Source organism: Erinaceus europaeus, chromosome X (assembly GCF_950295315.1).
Source record: "Erinaceus europaeus chromosome X, mEriEur2.1, whole genome shotgun sequence".
NCBI classification, from domain to species: Eukaryota; Metazoa; Chordata; class Mammalia; order Eulipotyphla; family Erinaceidae; genus Erinaceus; species Erinaceus europaeus.
In genome coordinates, this window is record NC_080185.1 from 41,209,481 (window position 1) to 41,233,448 (window position 23,968).

General features: G+C 42.3%; 1 protein-coding gene across 3 annotated transcripts in view; it reads right to left on the bottom strand.

The window, feature by feature from the left end:
- Positions 1-4,037: 4,037 nt before the first annotated feature.
- The window catches only part of ATP1B4 (ATPase Na+/K+ transporting family member beta 4), a 29,133-nt gene continuing 9,202 nt past the window's right edge, over positions 4,038-23,968 (bottom strand). For 2 of the 3 annotated variants that reach the window (XM_060183142.1, XM_060183143.1), the window contains 6 exons: positions 23,460-23,588; positions 23,075-23,179; positions 18,654-18,850; positions 17,920-17,976; positions 15,883-15,978; positions 4,038-7,066 (listed from right to left, as the gene is read on the bottom strand). In XM_060183142.1, the coding sequence (XP_060039125.1) occupies positions 6,905-7,066; positions 15,883-15,978; positions 17,920-17,976; positions 18,654-18,850; positions 23,075-23,179; positions 23,460-23,588 (746 nt within the window). In that variant the 3' untranslated portion in view covers positions 4,038-6,904. The remainder of the gene's footprint in view (positions 7,067-15,882; positions 15,979-17,919; positions 17,977-18,653; positions 18,851-23,074; positions 23,180-23,459; positions 23,589-23,968) is intronic. The other variant, XM_060183144.1, reaches the window with a different exon arrangement.

The following is a 23,968-nucleotide window of genomic DNA, read 5'->3' on the forward strand; positions in this document are numbered from 1 at the left end:
GTTGGGTGGTGGCACACCTGGCTGAACCCATATTACAGTGCATAAGGACCCAGGTTTGAACCCCCAGCCCCCACCTCCACAGGGAGAGCTTCACAAGTGGTGATGCAGTGTTACAGGTGTCTCTCTGTCTTTCTCCCTCTCTATTTCCTCCAACTCTCTAGATTCTGGCTGTCTCTATTCAATAAATAAAGATAATACAAAGTTATAAAATGAAGGAAGAGAGAGATATGAAGGGGTGAACCCTACCAAGATGCTAAGGTTCATTGCCAATGATCTGAAGAGATCTGGAGGGACACACACATGATGGGACAATGTCAAGTAGTGATCCTAAAGCATAACTCCAACATAATATTTATTGATAAAATCATGAATAATATCGCAAAGGAATGAGGAAGATCAAAGATTTTATTTATTTATTTATTCCCTTTTGTTGCCCTTGTTGTTTTTTTGGTTGTAGTTATTATTGATGTCATTGTTGTTAGATAGGACAGAGAAAAATGGAAAGAGGAGGGGAAGACAGAGAGGGGGAGAGAAAGACAGACACCTGCAGACCTGCTTCACCACCTGTGAAGCGACTCCCCTGCAGGTGGGGAGCAGAGGCTTGAACCGGGATCCTTATGCCGGTCCTTGCGCTTTGCGCCACCTGCGCTTAACCCACTGCACTATCGCCTGACTCCCCAAAGATATTGTTTAAGTAAACATATACTATGGGGTAAATACATCATCTGGAAAGGTCAGAACATATTTCTCATGGGGGGAGGAACACCAGAATGCAGGTAGGAGTGTTTAAAACTCAACTATACTAGCTATTGTCTAAATGTCATTACATCAGGTACATTTCCTTGATGGCCTATGAAATATTGAGTTTAGCCTCCTGTCATCTTGTGTATAATTCCTATACTCTCAGGAGGAATTTTGGTAGTCAGAGGAGATGGATAAGTGCATGTGGTTCTCATCCTCAGCCTTGGGCCGGTTATTGTTTAACTCATGACCTATTCTAAACCTCTGCCTTAGAGTGTAGGAGTTGTAACAAAGAACAGTCTGGGGTCTTGTAGTGAGCAGGCCTTGTGATAGAGAGGAGAGACAGAGAGGAAAGGCAGAGACATAACAGAATTGCTCTACCACATTTGAAATTTCCTGTTTGCATGATCTTCCCATGTGTGATAGCCAGAGGCTGGATCTTTATGCATGGTAAAGAGTGTACTCTGCCATGCTAGGCCTCTTTCCATCCCCTAGCTGTTTTTTTATATTTATTTTCCCTTTTTGTTTCCCTTGTTGTTTTTTATTGTTGTTGTAGTTATTATTGCTGTTATTGATGTCGTTGTTAGATAGGACAGAGAAATGGAGAGAGGAGGGGAAGACAGAGAGGGGGAGAGAAAGATAGACACCTGCAGACCTGCTTCACTGCCTGTGAAGCGACTCCCCTGCAGGTGGGGAGCCAGGGTCTCGAACTGGGATCCTCATGCCGGTCCTTGCACTTTGCGCCACGTGTACTTAATCCACTGCGCTACCGCCTGACTCCTACCAAGCTAGTTTTTAATGACATCTTTGGGTTCCTGGACCTGGTCTTGCCTGAAGCCCAACTATATCTTGACTTTTTGTCATTTTATTTCATTAAGTTCTCTTTTATCCTTAAGTTTACTTAAGGTTTGGGGTGTATGTTGTTGTTTTGATTTGGTCCTGTTGATTTTGTCACTTAAAAACAAGAGTTCTAAATGATGTACCAAAGGGTACCTGATTATGAAAGAAGGAATTTGAAAAGGGAAGGGATATTAAAGAATAGTAAACAGAGTTTCTAAAATGGAAATCCTAATGCCTTTGACCCCATAGCCACAGAATATGTGCAGAGATAAAATTGTCCATCACTGGAGTTGATTCAGTAGAAAGTTCCAGCATCGTGCCAGGTTACAAGGAGTTTTGTCCACAGGACCTCCAGTTGGTGACTGTGCTTAGTATCTCTGTCTTCTTTCTTAGGAGTCTGACCTGTATGGACCATGTCAGTGGCTGCCTTGCTCTCTGGCTTTTGATTTGGTTTGGCCAATAGGAATTACCAGCGCAGATCAAAGGTAGAAAGAAAACTTAAGTTGAGATATTTTTCTCTAGTCTTCATAGTTCCCTACACGCACCACTTTATAAGCAATCCCTTTTTTGTAAACAAACCCCTTTCCATGATTCTATCTTGTTAGAACTGTTATTTACTTCTTCTTGGAAGCTTGACTGATGCAATGGCCTATAAACAATTTGCATGACATATACACCTGGAGAGAAAGCAGCCAGACTGAGCTCTTGTCACACTATTCTTAAGCCTTTTAGGTCCCTCATCAGCTTTTCTTCCCTCCTGGCCTGTAGCTAAAGAACTTTGTGAAGTAGATATGGGTATTCAGTCTTTCAACTCCTTTTACCTCGCCCTTTAGCTCCATAACCCCTTCCTCCCCCCCCCATCACACACAAACGTTCAAATCTTTTACCTCCGTCTGGATAAAGTCAGTGTAAATCACATGTCTATAGGATTCAGTTTGATATCTCTATCATCTTTGGGTATTTTAAACAGAAGTGAGGAAAGCAAATGGCTCTAACGAAGAATAGAGATAGGGAGGAAAAATAATGCCTCCCTGTCCCTTTACAATCAAACCGTATCAGTTCAGTAGATCTTAGGCCAGGACAGCTTCCCAGGAAAGAAGGTATTCCTGCTACAGCCTAGCCTCTGAATCAGACAAGGGAGTAAACACATTTCTGTTTTTAATTGCAGTTACCACTAGAGGTTTGTTCTAGGAGATGGTTTGCAGACTAGACATGCCCTGAAGTCATTTAGCTGGGCTTTTATCAAGCAATTACAGAATTTCTCTCTGGAACTTGGTACCTTTTTTCCACCTCAGATGTTTCTTTTTAGTGCTCCTCTCTTAGTCAAGCAAATTGAACAGTGTATGCTAGGGTTTGACCTTGATGAAGAAAGGAAGTTTTCTCTGTCAAAGTGGTCTTCTGAGAATAGGAGCAATGAAACTGCAAAGGGAAAAATGCTCAGAAATGAAACAACTTTTAGTTTTATCCTTCTGAGGCTAAAGCCCAAGACGCCAAAAAAAAAAAAAAAAAAAAGGAGAAAAAAAAAGGTTTAAACTAATAGGCTGTCACCTGTCAAGTTTTTCAGCCACATGGCTGCCCAGTGTTCCTGTGGGGAAATCAGAGGTATGGTCTAGAAGAAAGGAAGCTGTACTTTTCCCTTTCAATTTATCATTGTCAGCAACTCCCCAGTATACTATTAATGTTTTCTACATGAAGATTCCCAGAAAGTAGATGCCTAAGAAAGATTGCTTTATACATAGTTCTAGAAATAATAAATAACCCAGATCTATGACCTTAGGAGAACCACTGCAGTTTCCAGTGGAGGGAATGGGGACATGAAACTCTGATGGTAGGAAAGATTGGGAATTATACTCCTGTTGTCTTATAATGCTGTAAATCAATATTAAATCACTAATAAAAAAGATTGTCTTATGATAGTGATTTCAGGCAAGTGAGGGCAAAAAATAATCTCAGGGAGTCGGAAGTGCTCAACGGTTAAGCGCAGGTGGTACAAAGCGCAAGGACCAGCATAAGGATCCTGATTTGAACCCCCTGCTCCCCACCTGCAAGAGAGTCACTTCACAGGCGGTGAAGCAGGTCTGCAAATGTCTACCTTTCTCTCCCTCTGTCTTCCCCTCTTCTCTCCATTTCTGTCTATCCTATCGAACAATGACAACAGTAGTAACTACACCAATAAAAAGAAACAAGGGTAACAAAAGGGAATAAATAAATAAATAAATAAATAACTTAAAAGAAAAGAAAAGAAGAGCCCTGGCTGAAAAGGGCTTTTCTATAGAAGAAAAAATAAAAAAGAAACAAACAATCTCAAGTTTGGCATGAACAAAACCATGACAGCATTTGGAAGTAGTATTGATAATCTAGTGAAACCAAGTACATCGCAGCAGATGGTACAAATCAAACCTTGGTACAGCACAGTATGGGGGGGGGGCTGTTAAAATCAAGCCACTAGAAGTGTATTGAATAGTCAGAAGCTAAGTTTAATGAATATATTATAACATCCAGTTCTGTATAATAAAGCTAGTTTTTCCACATCCCAGCTGACAACCCAAACTATCTTCACATTATTCAAGATCGTTTTTTTATCTGTGGACACAAAGGATTCCTATAATGACAAAAGATTCATTATTCCTTGTCTTCTAAATAGTCAACAAATCTAACAGGATAATGAATTATGTAGAAAATATAGCACCCGTAGTTGAATTCCTGTGAAACATTGTTCTAACTCAAAACCATTGGGATATGATTCACTGCTTAAAAAAAAAAAAGATATTGTACTTCCTGGTAAGCAGCAGCTCAGAGTAGAAAGAGCACTGGACCTGGAGTCAGATGCAATGCAGGTTGTTTTTTGCTAAGCACTCCCTAGTAGCCTTTCCAGATCTAATGCTCTACTTTTCTTGATTACTGAATCCTGAAAATTTGCTTGTTTGAGATAAATTTGCAAATAGCTTAAAAGGTCCTGTCTTCCAGCAGTTTGTCCTTTTCTTTTGGTAAAGTCGAGTTTTGAACATTGAATTTGATGAGGCAAGGTATTGAGAGGGGACATTTCAGTGCTAGTATTTTCCACTGATCTGTTGTTTCTCTCCTGTCACTTGTTAATAGCAGCCAGCCTCCCTCGACTCTTGTCAGTAAGAGTTGGAGGGTTTCTGGGAAGAAATGAGCATCAGCAGTGCCTTCTAGCACAAAGCCAAGAGAAGAACATTGTGTGAGAGACCTGTCTGGTCTGGTGTGTTTACTTAACTGGCTCAAATTACCCAGAGGAAACAGCTTAGAATTTAAAAGAGTTCACTGACTAAAACACTGCTCTGGCTCTCAGATTTCTTTCTCTCCCAACTCCACTTGTGTTGATGTCTCCACATTGGTGTCTGACCAATAGAAATCAAAAGCTGAAAATGTCCAAAATTGACCTTAACACCATCCTTTCCATGCCTGCTTCCTAGTCTAGATCAACAGCACCACTGTCCCTGTTGGTTCTGAGTTCAAAACAATGGAGTCTTCTCCTTCATGGCCCATCTCCCCAGTCTTGCCTCTCTTTAGACTATTGCTCACAATGTGACTGCTCTTCTTAGAGTGTAAATGTGATCACAGTACACCCTTACTTAAAATTCTTACATGACTTCATATCATCTACTGGATGGAACTCAGAATCCCCTCTCGTTACCTGTACACCTCTGTAGTCCAACCCCCTGCCGCTTCCTGCCATGCCTCTGTGTCCTTTATACTCCAGTGGCATGAATTGCTCACAGGGACGCAGATACACACTAGTCTTTCCTCACTTTAACTTGGTATGTGAAATCTCTCCTTTTCCTCCTGTTTCCATAGAATTTCCATGTACCGGTTCTATAACTCACGCCACACTATGTATACAGTCGTGACTTGCCCACTTGTATGTCTCACTGCCAATCTGCCGGTTCCCTATCTGGAAGAGGGTCAGCATTGTAGAGGAGATTGAGGCTGGATGCTTCCCACTGGCATTTGAGCTGGTTTTGGACCCTAAGACATGAGGCTAGTGGCTGATGCTCTCTCTGCCTCCTTGCCCCAATCCTCCCCCATGATGGAGGTGTTAAGAAGCAGTGCAATGGATACATGGCCAAAGTTCAAAAACAAAAGAGCCTGGCTGATCCACAACTTGAATAGGCATCTACCTCATATCATCTTTTAAAGCACATGAAAAGCAGGCCAGTGGGCCTTGTATTTAGGGTGGCTTGGCAGGAGCTTTCTGCCTTGCAACATTCTTCGTTGGCAGACCTTGATTTCAACCCCCAGGGCAGTCGCTGGGAGGGTCAACACACCCATCCATGACCATCTCTAAGAACATCGCACTACTGTCAAACAAACAGCCCATAAAGAATTATTTGGCAGGTATCCTCTCCCTGGTTTTCTCCTCTGCCTGAGGCGGAGACAAAACTTTTTGCTATACCGCGGAGCAAGGAATCAAATTCCGATCAATTACATCCACGTGGGAGGTGTTCTCTCTAATTGCTGTGTCCTCTCCACCCCTCCCCAACAAAGTCATGATGAAGATCTTCAGCTCTAACCCAGAACAGTATCTAGTTAGCACTGATTTCAGTCCCCGTTGAAGATAACCTAGTCTTTGAATCAGTGTTCACTTGCCTGTGGGAAGGAACAAGTTTCTCAGGCACTGTGAATATATAGTTTCCTAGGTATGTTGGCCCTGGGTATATTCTGAATTAGCTGGATAAGTGATGCCCAGGGGAGGACCATACCAGAGCATTTTTTAAAAAAGGGTTGGGCCAGTGAAAAAGCTCAATTGGATAGTGACCTGCTTTACGTGCATGACCCAGGTTCAAGCCCGGCCCTAGTGCTGTGGTCTCTTTCTCTCTCTCTATCTCTCTGTTTCTTTGTCTTTACCTAAAAAAAAAAAAAAGCATTGGCTATCAGCCTGGTTGGGAGGATTCTCATCTCTAAAAATGAAAAGGTGTTAGAAAACATTATGAGTTTATGTTAATCATAGAAATTCTCTTCCATGGCTGTTGTGACTATCAGATATTATGTTTACACTACAGTGAGACTTCTAGCAACAAGTGTGTGTGTGTGTGTGTGTGTGTGTCTGTGTCTGTGTCTGTGTGTGTGTGGTGGGGGAGGAAATAAGTATTTGTTTGTCATCAGGAGCATCTACCTCTAAAAATATCAAATAGCTTTAGCATGTTATTTTCTACATATGTCAAAGGCAAGGAATGAGGATTTGTTGTCTTAGCTGTCCATCTGGCTGTGTCCTGACTGAAGAAAAATAATTTGAGTGCTGCCAGGGATAACATGAAATAAAACAGAAACAGAACTGGTGGAAGTGGTTCCCAGGGGGCTTTTAGGTGCCTATGTTCAGAGTAAAGATGACCCGGCCCACAAAGCGGTCGTTGATGACGTCATTGACAACGCTCTTGCCCTTCAGCTGGCACTGCACTGGCACTGCCTGGTTCTTCACCACATCAGTGAAGTGCATCGCCACCAGCGGAGAGGTGTAGTTCACCTGTAGGTGGAAGAACAATGAATTCTGAGTGTGAGGAGGAGAAGGTATTGCTGGGTATGTGTGTGGGGATGGGGTGGGGGGGAGTAATAGGATAGAAACAAGCAAATCCCACTAAGTTGAGTTACAGATGACTCAAGACAATGACATGCTCTCTACACTGAGAAAGTGTGTGTGTATGTGTGTGTGTGTGCGCGCGCGTATGAGTGGGGAGGGGGAATCATGCATTTCTCTCATAAGTCACTGTCAGATGGCTGATAGTCCTCTGGGGATAACCCATTCTAAATCAGCACGATAGGATTTTCTGGCTATCAGGCCATGAATCAAGCCAGAACTAGCATCTGTCAAGTGTCTTAATAAGCTTCTCCTGCCCCAAGGCTTCCAATGGGAGGAAAAGGAAAAGGTAATGATTTGGACAGTGACTTCTCTGTTACTGGCTCTACCACTAATCAGGTATGTGACCTTGGGCACATTTTTTTTCTCTGAACCCTAATTTATCCCTCTGTAAACTGAAGAACTTATATCAGGCCACAGCTGATGTTCCTTCAGCTATAGAACTGGGTGGAGGAAATGGGAACTGGTAGAAGGAGCCCCTGATCCTTTTCTCTGGGGGCCGAGCACTAGCACAGCAGGTTAATGCACATGGCACAAAGCGCACGGTCTGGCATAAGGATCCCGGTTCAAGTCCCCAGCTCCCCACTTGCAGGGGGTTGCTTCACAAGTGTAGAAGCAAGTCTGCAGATGTCTATCTTTCTCTCTCCTACTCTGTCTTCCCCTCCTCTCTCAATTTCTCTCTGTCCTATCCAACAACAACAACAAGGGCAACAAAAATGGGGAAAATTGGCTTCTAGGAGCCCCGCTTTCACAGAACTCTGCCCAACTAGGGAAAGAGAGAGTCACGCTGGGAGTATGGATCGACCTGCCAATGCCCATGTTCAGTAGAGAAGCAGTTACAGAACCCAGACCTTCCACCTTTTGCACCCCATAATGACCCTGGGTCCATGCTCCCAGAGGGTTAAAGAATAGGAAAGCTATCGGAGGAGGAGATGGGATATGGAGTTCTGGTGGTGGGATAAGCGCACTGTGGTGCAAAACGCTAGGACGGGCATAAGGATCCCGGTTCGAGTCCCCAGCTTCCCACCTGCAGGGAGTCGCTTCAAAGGTAGTGAAGCAGGTCTTCAGGTGTCTCTCTGTCTCTCTTCTTTATCTCCCCTTCTCTCTCAATTTCTCTATGTCTCTATCCAATAACAAATAAAATTTTAAAAAAGTCTTGGACTTCTGGAGGAGGGGCTATGGAACAGCAGCAGCTGTGTTTATCTCCTCTCCCCTCCTGGGTCAACTAGGAATACCAAAGGAGACCACCTGGGACTGCAACAAGACAGGACTAGAACAACTTCAGGAACCCATCAAATCACCAATGAGTGCAAACATGGGTGACTCATGGACAGAGAGGAGCCTAGAGAGAGATTAAGTGGCTGCTAACAGTCTGGCAATTTACCAGTTGAGACACCACCTCCAATCTCTTTCACCAACAAAAAGACAGCTGAAGGGAGGAGAGGACTCCCCTAAGACTCACTAAATGCAACTGTGAGTCTCCATTGCTACTGCTCTCCAAAGCTGGAGCAGCAGAGGGGAGGCCCTGTGCTGACACCAGGGGACAAAGAACTAACGAGGAAACTCAGAGAAGATCTCTACCTTGGTGGCCTAGTAGTGGGGCTGTGAAAGTCTCTTTGCATAGCCACTGGATTATCTCTGCCCCACTCTGCTTTATCTCTTGGTCTGGAGTCAGTGATTAAGCTAAGAAGCATACCTATAGTTTAAAAGCCCTTAGGCTCCCATAGCCTACAGGGAAGAAAAAGAACAAAAGAGACTTTTAAGGCACTGTGCTCCAACTCAGGTATTAAAATAATATCGAAACAACTGTCAATTTCCACAACTGTGAACCATTTAATTACCTTACTTAGACACAAGTCAATCCAGGCAAGAGTGATCAGTAATTTGAAAAGTACTGAGAGAGGGACCTCATAACATACTATAAAAAATGGAAAAATGGTTAAATCAACAAGAAGAAATATTGGAGAAATGAACTAGGACAAGAGTCCAGCTAAAAGCCCCCCAAAGGGTGAAGCACAAAATAATGAGGTCAACATCCAAACACTAGTTAAGGAAATAATCACAGGAGTGAGTAAACACTTTGAAAGAATTGTCATCAGAAATAAAGAAACAACCAATGAGACTCTGGAAGAAAGCACTAATTATCTCAAGGTTATTAGAGAGATGAAAGCTCATATAGCTGAGCTAAGAACACAACTAGCTGAACAAGCTAAAACAGTATCAGAACAGGGTAACAAAATAGATGAACTCCAGAAAGCATCAGAGGGAAGAGAGAGTAGAATAAATGAGGCTGAAGACAGAATAAGCAAGATCGAGGATGAATTAGAGACAACTAAAAAAGAAGCAAGAGATCTCAAAAAGAGATTAAGAGATACTGAAATAACAACACAGACCTATGGGATGACTTCAAAAGAAATAATGTACGCATTATTGGCTTACCAGAGGAAGAAATAGAGGAAGGGGAAGAAAGCATTCTTCAGTCCATAATAGCTGAGAACTTCTTCAGTCTAGACAACATCAGTGACATAAAGGTTCAAGAAGCCCAGAAGGTCCCACACAGAATTAACCCAGACTTAAAGACACCAAGACACATCATATTTAAAATGGAAAGGAATAAGGATAAAGAAAGGATCATGAAGGCTGTAAGAGAAAAACAAAGAGTCACCTACAGAGGAAAACCCATAAGATTAGCAGCAGACTTCTCCACACAAATACTATAGTCCAGAAGAGAATGGCAAGATATCTCTCGAGTGCTCATTGAGAAAAGCTTTCAAAGACTACTGTATCCTGCTAGTCTGTCATTCAGGCTAGATGGAGGCATAAAAACCTTCTCAGACAAGCAACAGTTGAAAGAATCAACTATCACCAAGCCTGCCCTGAAAGAAGTTCTGAAAGTTCGCTTATAAAGAGACCACCATAAATATGACATATATCAGAACACTCTAAAAATCTACAAGAATGGCATTAAAATATCTTCAGTCTTTGATATCAATAAATGTCAATGGCCTAAATTCACCTATTAAAAGGCACAGAGTAGGAAGATGTATCAGAAAACACAACCCAACAATCTGCTGTCTACAGGAAACCCACCTAACTCCACAAGACAAACACAGACTCAAAGTCAAAGGATGGAAAACTATCATACAAGCCAATGGCCCACAAAAAAAAGGGCAGGAACAGGAACATATCTGACATGATAAACTTTTTTTTTTTTAATATTTTTTTTTATTAATTTTATTTTTGAGAGAGATGCAGAGAGAGACACATACACACACGCTATGAGACACCAGAGCACTGCTCAGCTCTGGCTTATGGTGGGCAGGGCATTGAACCTGGGATTTCGGAGCCTCAGGCATGAGAGTCTGTTTGCATAACCATTATGCTGTGTTCCCCGCCCTGACATGATAAACTTTAAAAAAAATAAAATTTAAAAATATAGGGATGGGCACTACTTAATGCTCAGAGGATCAGTCAAATCAAGAAGACTTAACAATCATTAACATCTATGTACCCAATGAGAAGTCATCTAAATACATCAAGCAGCTACTAAAAGAGCTACAGCAATATATTAACAGCAACACAGTCATAGTAGGGGACTTCAACACCCCACTCTCTCAACTTGACAGATCATCCAGGCAGAAAATCAGTAAAGACATAAGGGAGCTAAATGAAGAGATAGATTAACTAGAACTATTGGATGTTTTCAGAATCATTCATCCCAAGAAACTGGAATACACATTTTACTCAAGTCCACATGGGTCATTCTCAAGGGAAGATCATATGTTAGGCCACAAAGACAGCATCAGCAAATTCAAGAGCATTGAAATCATCCCAAGCATCTTCTCAGACTGTTGGTATACTTCTAAATTCTGCTTCTTCGAAGACCCCTTCTGTTGCATTGCTTGACTCTGGTCTATTTACATAATCATTGTATTCATTGGTTTAATCCCCACTTCTTCTTCTAGCGTTTGCCCTTCTTCCGTAGCCAGTCAACAGCGTCAGGTTGAGCCTGATGTAGTTTCGAGACCTCCTTTGAATCTGGAGAGGTGGCAGTCGTTGACTATGTGGGTCATAGTCTGTCTGTAGCCACAGGGGTAGTTTGGGTCATCTCTGGCTCCCCAGCGATGGAACATAGCGGCGCACCGGCCATGGCCTGTTCGATAGCGATTGAGGAGGGCCCAATCATAACGTGCTAGGTCAAAGCCGGGTTGACGCTTGCAGGGGTCTGTGATGAGGTGTTTGTTCTTTACCTCAGCTGACTGCCAACTCTGTTTCTAAGAGTCTGGAACAGAGAAGTTCAGTGTAGGCGTAGGAGACCAGATTGGATGACGAGACGTCAAGCGTTGAACAGGGTGGGCGAAGATCCGCGTATATTGGCAGGTCCGGTCGAGTGTAGACGTGGGAAATGAACTTAGATGATGCCGCATCCCGACGAATATCTGGCGGGGCGATGTTGCTAAGAACTGGCAGCCATGGAACCGGGGTGGAACGGATGGTTCCAGATATCCCCACTGGTTCGCTTTTTCCTTCTCCCCACTCCCTATCCTACGTACTTCCTCTTCCTGACACTTCAGTCTCAAGATTATATATATATATGACAGGATTATGATTAGAGAGAGCTAGATCAAACTGCATCCCCTCTCGTCAATAAAGATTGAACTGTGTTCCCAGCTCAGCCATGAATCCCTGGTCCTCTGTCTCCCGCCCGTGAAGCTAGGCTGGCAAATGGCGCCCTGAACAGGGACTGGCATCAGACCACAGTGGAATTAAACTAACACTTAAGAATCAACAAAAGATTAGCAATACTCCAAAAATGTGGGAGCTTAACAGTACACTACTCAACAACTACTGGGTCAAAGAGGAAATTAAGGAAGAAATCAAAATGTTTAAAGACTTCATGAAAATGAAGACACAAGCTATCAAAATATTTGGGACACAGCTAAGGCAGTACTGAGAGAGAAGTTCATAGCCATACAAGCACATATAAGGAAAGAAGAAAAAGCACAAATTAACAGCCTGATTTCACATCTTAAAGACCTAGAAGAAGAAGAAGAACAAAGGAACCCTAAAGCAACCAGAAGGACAGAAATCACTAAAGTTAGGACAGAAATCAATAACACTGAAAATAAGAAAACCATAGAAAAGATCAACGAAAGTAAATTTTGGTTCTTCAAAAGAGTGAACAAAATCAACAAACCTTTAGCCAGACTCACAAAACAAAAAAGGGAGAAGACCCAAATAAATCGGATAGTAAATCAAAGAGGAGATATCACAACAGACACCACAGAAATTCAACATATTATGCGAGACTTCTATGAACAACTATATGCCACCAAGCTAGAGAACCTGGAAGAAATGGACGATTTCCTAGATACCTACCAACTTCCAAAATCAAGTAAAGAGGAACTAGGTAACGTGAACAGGCCCATCACAGCTAATGAAATTGAAACAGTTATCAAAAACCTCCCCCAAAATAAAAGTATTGGACCAAATGGTTTTACAAATGAATTCTACAAATCCTTCAAAGAAGAACTAATACCTCTACTTTTAAAAGTCTTCCAGAAGATTGAAGACACTGGAATACTCCCTTCCAGCTTCTATGAAGCCAACATCACTCTGATACCAAAAGCAGACAGGGACACAACCAAAAAAGAAAACTATAGACCAATATCTCTGATGAACATAGATGCTAAAATACTGAACAAAATTCTAGCCAACCGGATACAGAAGTATATTCAAAAGATTGTTCATCATGACCAAGTGGGGTTTATCCCAGGCATGCAAGATTGGTTTAATATACGTAAATCAATCAATGTGATCCACTACAGCAATAAAAACAAGACCAAAACCACATGGTCATATCAATAGATGCAGAGAAAGCCTTTGACAAAATACAACAACTCTTTATGATCAAAACACTACAAAAATGGGAATAGGTGGAAAATTCCTGAAGATAGTGGAGTCTATTTATAGCAAACCTACAGCCAACATCATATTCAATGGTGAAAAACTGGAAGCATTTCCCCTCAGATCAGGTACTAGACAGGACTGCCCACTATCACTGTTATTATTCAACGTAGCGTTGGAAGTTCTTGCCATAGCAATCAGGTAGGAGCAAGGAATTAAAGGAATACAGATTGGAAGAGAAGAAGTCAAATTCTCCCTATTTGCAGATGACATGATAGTATACATAGAAACACCTAGGGAATTCAGCCAGAAGCTTTCGGAAATCATCAGGCAATACAGTAAGGTGTCAGGCTACAAAATTAACATTAAAAAGTCAGTGGCATTCCTCTATGCAAACACTAGGTTAGACTAAGTTGAAATCCAGAAATCAATTCCTTTTACTATAGCAACAAAAACAATAAAATATCTAGGAGTAAACCTAACTAAAGAAGTGAAACATTTGTAAACTGAAAATTATGAGTCACTACTTTAGGAAATTGAAAAAGACACAGAGAAGTGGAATGATATTCCATGTCCATGGGTTGGAAGAATTAACATCATCAAAATGAATATACTACCCAGAGCCATATACAAATTTAAAGCTATCCCCATCAAGATCCCAACCACATATTTTAGAAGAATAGAACAAATGCTACAGATGTTTATCTGGAACCAGAAAAGACCTAGAATTGCCAAAACAATCTTGAGAAGAAAGAACAGAACTGGAGTTATCACACTCCCAGATCTCAAATTGTCATCAAAACTGCTTGGTACTGGAACATGAATAGACACACTGACCAGTGGAATAGAATTGAGAGTCCAGAAGTAAGCCCCCACACCTATGGCCATCTAATCTTTGATAAAGGTGCTCAGACTATTAAATGGGGTAAGCAGAGTATCTTCAACAAATGGTGTTGGGAAAAAATGGGTTGAAACATGCAGAAGAATGTAACTGAACCACCATATTCACCAAACACAAAAGTAAAGTCCAAGTGGATCAAGGACTTGGATGTTAGACCACAAACTATCAGATACTTAGAGGAAAATATTGGCAGAGCTCTTTTCTGCATAAATTTTAAAGACATCTTCAATGAAACGAATTCAATTACAAAGAAGACTAAGGCAAGAATAAACCTATGGGACTAAATCAAATTAAAAATCTTCTTCACAGCAAAAGAAACCACTACCCAAACCAAGAGACCCATCACAGAATGGGAGAAGATCTTTACATGCCATACATCAGACAAGAGTTTAATAACCAAAATATACAAAGAGCTTGCCAAACTCAACAAGAAAACAAATAACCCCATCCAAAAATGGGGGGAGGACATAGAATATTCACCACAGAAGGGATCCAAAAGGCTGAGAAACACATGAAAAAATGTTCCAAGTCTCTGACTGTCAGAGAAATGCAAATAAAGACAACAATGAGATACCACTTCACTCCTGTGAGAATGTCATACATCAGAAAAGGTAACAGCATCAAATGCTGGAGACATTGTGAGAATGTAAATTGGTCCAACCCTTGTGGGGAGCAGTCTGCAGAACACTCAGAAGGCTAGAAATGGACCTACCCTATAATCCTGCAATTCCTCTCCTGGGGATATATCCTAAGGAACCCAACACACCCATCCCAAAAGATCTGTGTACACATATGTTCTTAGCAGCACAATTTGTAATAGCAAAAAGTTGCAAGCAACCCAGATGTCCAACAACAGATGAGTGGCTGAGCAAGTTGTGGTATATGTACCCAATGAAATACTACTCAGCTATAAAAAATGGTGACTTCACTTTTTTCAGGTGATCTTGGATGGACCTTGAACAATTTCATTTTCAGTGAAATAAGTCAGAAACTAAAGGATGAATATGGGATGATCTCACTCTCAGGCAGAGGTTGAAAACAAGATCAGAAAAGAAAACACAAGTAGAACCTGAACTGGAATTGTTGTATTTCACCAAAATAAAAGACTCTGCAGTGGTTGGGGGGGAGAATACAGGTCCAAAAAGGATGATAGAGGACGTAGTGGGGGTTGTATTGTTATATGGAAAACTGGCAAATGTTATGTATGTATAAACTATTGTATTTACTGTTGAATGTAAAACATTAATTCTCCAATAAAGAAAATTTTAAAAAAGTGATTTTCTTCCCTCTGTGAGTACTTGCTGTTTCTTTTAAAAATATATTTATTTATTTATATATTCCCTCTTGTTGCCCTCGTTTTTTTTATTATTGTAGTTATTATTGTTGTTCTTGATGCCATCTTTGTTGTTGGATAGGACAGAGAGAAATGGAGAGAAGAAGGGAAGACAGAGAGGGGGAAAGAAAGATAGACACTTGTAGACCTGCTTCACCCCTTGCAAAGCGACTCCGCTGCAGGTGGGGAGCCAGGGTCTAGAACCAGTATCCTTATACTGGTCCTTGTGCTTCATGCCACGAGCGCTTAACCCACTGCACTACTGCTGGACTCCCAGTACTTGCTGTTTCCTAATTGGCATATAACTCAGCCACCTCTCTCACTGTCTCTAAGCCCTTTAATTTAATTTAATGTAATTTAATTTAATTTAACTTCTATGAGAGAGAGATACAGAAGGCAAGTTACAGAGAAAGAGACTAGAACACTGCTCAGTTCTGGTGCTGGGAATTGAACCTGGGGCTTGAGAGCCTTAGGCATGACAGTTATCTGCAGAACCATTATACTGTCTCCCTGGACCTCCAAAGCCCTTTCTGACACCAGAGAAAGAAGGGGATACAGACTTACATGAGTCAGTTTGCCGTAGTAAGGGTAGTAGCGAAGGTCAAAAGAAGCCGACTCTGGGTAGTACTTGATGGATCGGATATCATTTTCATCCCCTCTCTGTAGGTAAAAGCAGGTACATGTGGAGTGCTGTGCCATTCCCTGGTTGGATGGAACTGGAGCTAATGGGGCCTGTACTCCCTGGTGAAATCACTCTGTGACCCATAATCAACTGTCCTAAGAAGGACCACGAAAGCAAAATGGGACAAAACATAGCCCTATAATATACCTATCCCTGGATCTATACCTGGAAGAGTGTCTTTACGGAGAAAGACTGTACCTTGGCTTTTCAGTTAAAAAATTACTGAGCTGCAGAGTTGGGCTAGGGAGGCCCTCTGTACTGGTTCCTAGGGGACCCAGAAGGAAGCACTCTGGATGGCTTGCAATAGCTAGTGCTGCTCTGGCAAGAGAAGCCACCATGCCAGCCCCTCTCCAGTGACCCATACTGGGCCTGGCACCATCTTGAACTTCAGAGCTGAGGCGGGTATAAATGGAGACACAGATGGTTAACCTCACCCTACAGCAGTCTGCATGTTGCAGGCTAATTTCTGAAGAAGGTGTGGCTAGTACATCACTAGGAGCCAGTTGCTTACTGGGGTTATTAGATCATGTCTATCAACATAGTGTAATTGTTTTTAGTATAAACAGAGCTGCCCTTCATCTGTTCTGGTAATTACCTCCTCCTGCTTCATTTTCACAAGTGGGTGTGGAGCTGAGCAGTATTGATTATTAAAGACTGTATAAGGGCTCTTGACATTCCATTTTCATTTCTTTAAAAGGACAGCTTGCAGCTAGTTTTGATGTAAACTGAAAAAGGAACGGTATCCACCAAAGAAAAATAAGCAGGACTCAGTCCAGTCATGACACTAGTTTAAGACTGAGTTAGTTTTACAATTTGCTTATATATTCTTTGAAAAGCAAAAAAAAAAAAATGACATTGACTTTTGGTGACTAGTCTGGGGAATCATTCCCACTAGTTCACAACCACACATTGCAAGTGTGTATCACAGATGCACGTGCCTTTGAACAAGACGATTGTCCTTCCTCCCCTGCTCATCTGGCAGACACTGACTGGCTCAGGGGCACTAATCCACAAGATAACCTACCCATTCCTCTTCAATGTCCTCATTGTGCTTTCCATAGCATCTGGAATGCTCGATTGCCCTGATTTCAGAGACAGTCATATTTGTCTGGGCCGAGCCAACACCTAGCTAAGCAGCTGGTATACACTAAGCCATCTAGTGATGCTTGCTCAGTGGGAATCGCTGGCTAAGTAGATGCTGCCTTTTGATCTGCCACCTTCCAGATTGGAATTCTAAGCTATACTTCTAGTTCTGAGAAAGGGGTTACCTTTCTCATATATTTGCAAGACAGCTGTTCAAGGTTCGGGGTGCAGCTGAGGTTGTCAAACAGGAGGGAGCTATTGCAGGTTTGAGAAGCAAATGGAGACTTAGGAGTTTTTTCCTACAAAGGATTGAATTGGCACAGATGAGATAGGAGTTAATGGTCCCTGGAAGGACACTTAATTAGCATATTAATAGAGTCCTGTTTATACTTCCCTTGTAGTCATTTGTTATTGCAACAGCCAGTGCCACTGGTCATTGCTGCAAAAAGTGAAATTCAGTTTTAAAAGCAGGAACTAATGACTTAATGAAGGCCGGCTGTTTAGTTCAAAGAAACAAGTCATTAGAGCTAAAAGCAAAAATGTAAACAGAATCCCAATTAAGGACTTGGCATTTTGTTACTCCCTGCTGTGACCTTTAGCCATGGTCAAGTCTTAGGCCTTGCATAGGTATAAAATAATACACACACACACACACACACACACACACACACACACACACACACACACACTTGCTTTCTGAAAATATGGAGCCGTGAAAGCATTAAAGGGAAGTGTAGTTATGGACCCTTTTATCAACCCATAGCCAGGATGAATCAGCCACCTTTTTTGCATAGAACAGATATGCTAATAATACTTAATTAGAAAAGGTGCATTACCTGAACCTTGCAGGAAACTTTCACAGGATCTCCATGCTTAGGACGAAAGCCAACAATCTAAGTCAAAAGAAAGCCAGTGTTTCCAAAATGAAACGAAACGAAACAAAACAAAACAAACAAACAAACAACAATAACAAAAAACCACGATTGGACAGTCAAAACAAGATCTCTTGAAATCTCTCCTGAGTTATCTCTTCCTTAGACCTAACCTTAAATCTAGTTTGCTCTCTCAGAAATGTCATGCAAAGCAGAAAACACAAGATTCTTCAGAGCTGTGCAGTTCAGCTAATTCCTTCTTATACACGTGCCTGACAACATACAGTCATAACTGTAGTGAGATAACTGAAGATACAAAGAACTTTCCATCTTCAAGAGGGATGTACCTGGGAAAGCTTTGTCAGGCATTGAGGAAAGAAGGAAAATCTATTTCTTATGACATTAGAAACACTCCCACCTCCACAATATGTCCATCGCCTGTCCTGAACAGCACCACATCTTATTCCTGACAGAGCGCATCAAATGCTGGCTGAGGGGTAGGGGGCAATGGTCAACAGGATGTATTCAGGGAGAAGGAATTATCGCTTGATAGGGTTGTCTGCATCACTGATGTCAGTAAAAATGGCCAAATGTACAGTGTGTGAAGACAGAACCCAAGCATAGTAGAGTAACCAGACCAGACCCTTCCTACAAAGTTCACTCATTTATCATTGCTGGACTGTCAAGGATCAGTATACCCGGTTCATCTTTAGAAGGATGCAGGGTTGTCCAGTAGAGTAGCCAAAAGTAGGGTCCTCCAAACCAGAGCAGTTCTTCAGGAAGGAACGCTTAAATTGGCAGGCCTTCTTGTCCTCCTCATCATCACCATCTTGGATGAAGTACTCCCCCGGGGGACAATCCACATTCATTTCCTCTTGAAGACTGTCGTTATAGCCTAAAGCATGTGGTTGGCAGAGTTATGTTAGACAGGTGCTACAAGGGGGCACTTTCAATAATCTCTTCCCTAGATGCCTTTCTCTAGCTGGCTTAAATTCCCCATAACATTCATCCAGTCTGTCTTGGACCCTGTAAACTGGCATCAGGTGTCTGAATCCCTTTATCAGCAACATCTCATCCAGGAGCTCTTCTGGGCCTATCTCCATAGCCCACTTTGATTGCCTGCCCACTTGGGTCTTATTAACTCAGAATTTCTAGATATCCATCTCTGGGTCACAAGTTGGTTACTCCCCCCCACCCTTCTTCACCAGAGTACTATCCAACTTATGGTGGTGCTGGGTTCCTGCTGTGTTATCTCCCCAGTTACAAATTGTTCTACAGGTCAGTAACTTTTAAATTCCTCTCTGTTTCCCATTATCTCATTTTCAGATATGGTAATTTATAAATCTGAAGAGTAGCCTCTTTTACTTTGGGAAGAGGAAGGAGCATATAATAGACAAATTTTGGAAGAGGAACTGAATCACATCAAGGCATGAGTATGCAAAGGAGGAAATGTTTTTTATAGACTACTTCTATAATATAGATTTTTAAAAATATTTGTTTATTCCCTTTTGTTGCCCTTTTATTGTTGTTATAGTTATTATTGTTGTTGTTATTGATGTCGTTGTTGTTGGATAGGACAGAGAGAAATGGAGAGAGGAGGGGAAGACAGAGAGAGGGGAGAGAAAGATAGACACCTGCATACCTGCTTCACCGCCTGTGAAGCGACTCCCCTGCAGGTGGGGAGCCAAGGGCTCGAACCTGGGTCCTTAAGCCGGTCCTTGCGCTTCACACCACGTGCGCTTAACCCGCTGTGCTACCACCCAACTCCCCTAATATAGACTTTTATAGACTACTTCTTTTTAAATGTATTTTATTTATGCATTTGTTTATTGGATAGAGACAAAGAGAAGTTGAAAGAAGATGAGGGGGTAAAGAAGGGGAGAAAGACACTTGCAGCACTGCTTCACCACTCATGAAGCTTCCCTCCTGTAGGTGGGGGGCAGGGGCTTGAACCTCAGTCATCACACATGATAACATGTGTTCTCAACCTAGTGCACCATCACCCAGCCTCAAGGTTAGATCTTTTTTACGTTCAGCTTGGGAAATGTCTCCCTTTGAGATGGCACCTGATGCAAGAGAGTGAGATGTGTGTTGTGGAACAAGAGAAAGAGGAGGAGGAAGAAGTAAATCAGCTCCTCGCGCTTTAAAAGGGGGGAAAATTGACACTGAAAACTAGAAGCTTAGATCTAAAGACAGAAACCAACGACAAACACAGAATTTCCACCAAGAGGGCAAGAGGTGTGTGATTCTGTCTGTTGGAGATACTCAGTTACTGTGCTTTCACATTGGGTGAAGTTAACATGTGTCTAAGGGACATACCTCAGGGATAAATTTCAGAGGGTTTATCCCTGAGCTCACTCAGGCTACTAGGTGCCATAGAACTAGGGTTTTGGGAGTCGGTTGGTAGCAGCGGGTTAAGCGCATGTGGCTCGAAGCACAAGGACCAGTACTTTGCGTGAGATGACTCTTTAAGACGTGTTCCTTTAAAGAGTTTATTGTTGGGTCTGGGCAGTGGTACACCTGGTTGAGCACAAGGACCCAGGTCTGAGCCACCAGTCTCTGCTTGCAGGGGGAAAGCTTTTCAAGTGGTTAAGCAGGTCTGCAGGTGTCTCCCTGTCTCTCTCCCTCTCTATACCCTTCTTCCCTTTCAATTTCTGACTGTCTCTATCCAATAAATAAATAGATAAAGATAATAAAAATGTTTTTTAAAAGGATATATTGTCTACTGTCCTACCATCCTGAATGCACCTGTTCTTGTCTAAATAGGGCACATTTTAGATGTTTACTTATTGTATTAATGAAAGGGAAAGGGAGAGAACCAGTGCCTTACTCTGGCATATGTGATGCCGGGGGTTGAATTCAGGGTCTCATGCTTGAGAATCCACTGCCTTGTCCACTGTGTGACCTCTAGGGCCATTAATCAGGCCATATTATCTACACTTCGATACTGAAAACCCAGCACTTCCCTATTGTTCCTCAATTGGTATGCTTCTCCCTGTACTAGCTTCTGAGAGGGATTTCCTCAGCAGAGATTCTGGTAATATATTTGCAAGAGTTCACAAGCATTTTGAAAGAGAGAGAAGGAGGGAGGGAAGAAGAGCAAAGCTATTGTGTTGGTTATGATTGTCAAAAGCATGGCTCGACAAAAGTGGAAGTACATGAACTTAGAAAGAATTTTACTCTCCTTTTTACAGGTGAGGGATCTCAAGCAGGGCCTCAACACTGAGTGTTATTGATGGTAGCAGCAAGGAATTATGAGAAGCAGCACTTCTCAAGCTTTGAAGATCAAATACATGGCCTGCAAATCTTGTTAAAATGCAAATCCTGCTTCAACTGGTCTGGGGCAGAGTCTGCCTCTCTTACACACTCCCTGTTGATGCTGCTACTGCTGGTAGTGGTGGTTCCTGGATTACACTTTAAGTTGCACAAGTGCCAAGAACTTTGATTGGTTTAAAAACATCGATTGGGGCTGGGTGGTGGCGTACCTGGTTGAGCGCACATGTTACAATGTGCAAGGACCTGGGTTTGAGCCCCTTTTCCTCACCTGCAGGGGAAAGCTTTGCAAGTGGTGATGCAGGGCTTAAGGTGTTTCTCTGTCTCTTTCCCTCTCTAACTCCCCCTTCCCTCTCATTTTCTGGCTGTCATTTTCCAATAAATAAATAAAATAATTAAAAAATAAAAACTAATAAAAACATAGGTTTAAGCACAGAATCTGCTGCTGGGACACTCTGATCACTTTCCCTCCCTGGGTCTTCCCTCCTTCATTTATAGATGAGGATGAAGTCTGCTATATAGCAGTCATAGTGAATGGAAAAATTGAATCACTTAACCAAAACTGCCATCACACAAGGCACTTTTTTCTACCTCTTAACTCAGTGCAATTTCTGCTGCTTCCCATTCCTCCATTTCAGCCAGGCCAGGACAGCCAACACACTCTAACTCCCCCCATTCCCAACAATTATAGGGACACCAGTGCAAATCCACTGGAGCTCTTCTTTACCAGGTGAGTAAAAACAGAACCTATGTCCTCTGTGTTATACTGTAGAGACAGGCATACCTCTCACATTTGTGATAAAAAGTGTTGAGTGACTGCCACCCAGGTGTTCTTCCTCTAACTCCTTCCTGTAATGCTGTTTAAAGAGGGACACTCTCAGGGGCTGGTCAGCAGCACATGCAGTTAAGTGCACATTTTGCCATGCGTAAGGACCCAGGTTCTAGCTCCTGTTCCCCATCTGCAGGGGAAACTCTTCATGAGCCGTGAAGCAGGTCTGCAGGTATCTGGCTTTCTCTCTGCCTCCCCCTTGTCCTCCTCCATCCCTCTCAATTTCTTTCTTCTCTGTCCTTTCAAAAACAGAATAGAAAGGGGGGAGGGGAAGGGGAAAATAAATGGCCACTGGGAGTGATGGATTTGTAGTGCCAGTGCTAAGCTCCAGCGATAACCCTGGTGGCAATAAAAAATTAAAAAAGAAAGAAATGAAGAAAGAAAGGCCCTCTCTTCCTTCAAGACATCCAACTCTAAGACATGAATTCTCTTCCCTTGAGAGAGTATAGGAAGGAGTTCTTCCCATTCTGAAGAACGCTATTCTTTCCTTACCACAACCCCCCTCCCAGTGACTTAATTTTTTAAATTATCTTTATTTATTTATTGGATAAAGACATCCAGAAATCAAGAGGGAAGGGGGTGATAGGGAAAGAGAGAGAGACAGACACTTGCTACACTGCTTCACCACTCGCAAAGCTATCCACCTGGGTCCTTGCGCATTGTAACATGTGTGCTTAACCAGGTGCATCACCACTCACCCCCCCACCCCAGTGATATTTTTAATGTATAATGAGCCATCTATCTGGTTGTTACTAGGACCCAACAAGGTGCTGCGGGGGTGTTCAAGAAGATAAGTTCTCTGTCCATTGTGACCATATCTCGCTGGATAGTTAGTTGGCTTGTGTGCTTTCAAACACATCACAAACCAGCATAATTTTGGGTATATCTACAGGTGCTGAGCAGGATGCAAAGTAAGGAAGGACTGCGATGGGCCGGGGTTAGCAAAAAGGAGATTTCCAGGCCAAGTGAATTTTGCATTCTGACCCATCATCTTCCCAAAGCAATTTCCTGACTTACCTTGGAGAAAGCCATTTAGGCTAATTACATAATGCTGCCAAGTGTCAGGCTCAGAAACGTTGAAGCTGAAGTTCAGGCTATGGGCGAAGGGTCTGATCATAACTCCTGGCAAGGCAAATAGGTCTCGGATATATTAACCCATTCTGGGGATACATTTATTATTATTATTTTGGTATTGATTCCCATGAAACCATTTTTCCCCTTCCCCCCAGACAATCAAAATTAAAAGGAGCATAATTTGCCAAGTACCATTTTACTTGTACTCTTAATAATTGAATCCCTAAGTCATTACCGGGAAGAGCCAAAGTTAATTGAGACTGAACATGCTGTGCAAGCAGTTTCCTGTCCAGCATATTCTGACAACACAGGGCACTTGGGCACTCACCAGGAGGCTTCACCCTCTCAGTGAAGAATGGCAGGTAAGGGCTGATGCTCAGGAAGACCGAGTACATGAAGAGGGTGATCACAGCAGCCAGGGAGGCATAGAAGAAGAAGTAAATGACCAAGATCAGGCCTGCAGGACAGTCAGGGATGAGTGTGATCAGTCAGGGATGAGAGTGTGATCGCCAGTAAGTCCAACCTCCTCACTTGAACTCATGAACCAGAACCAGCCCAAACACATGTCTTTGGCTTTTTTTTTCTTCTTCTTCTTCTTCTCCTCCTTCTTCTTTTAAAAATCCTTTTTATTTCCCCAAAGCAGTGTGTCCTTGCTCATTTAGATCTCACCAATTTGGAACTGGAATGAACAGTGTCAGAGGTCTGATTGTAGTTTACTTTTACAACGTCTCCAAGGGAAGGGCTTGCTGAACTAATGATGACCAGGAACCAGATTATGGGGAAGTGGAGACTAAAGCACTGCCCAGGCCAAATTGCTTAGGAGGCTTCTGGGCCATG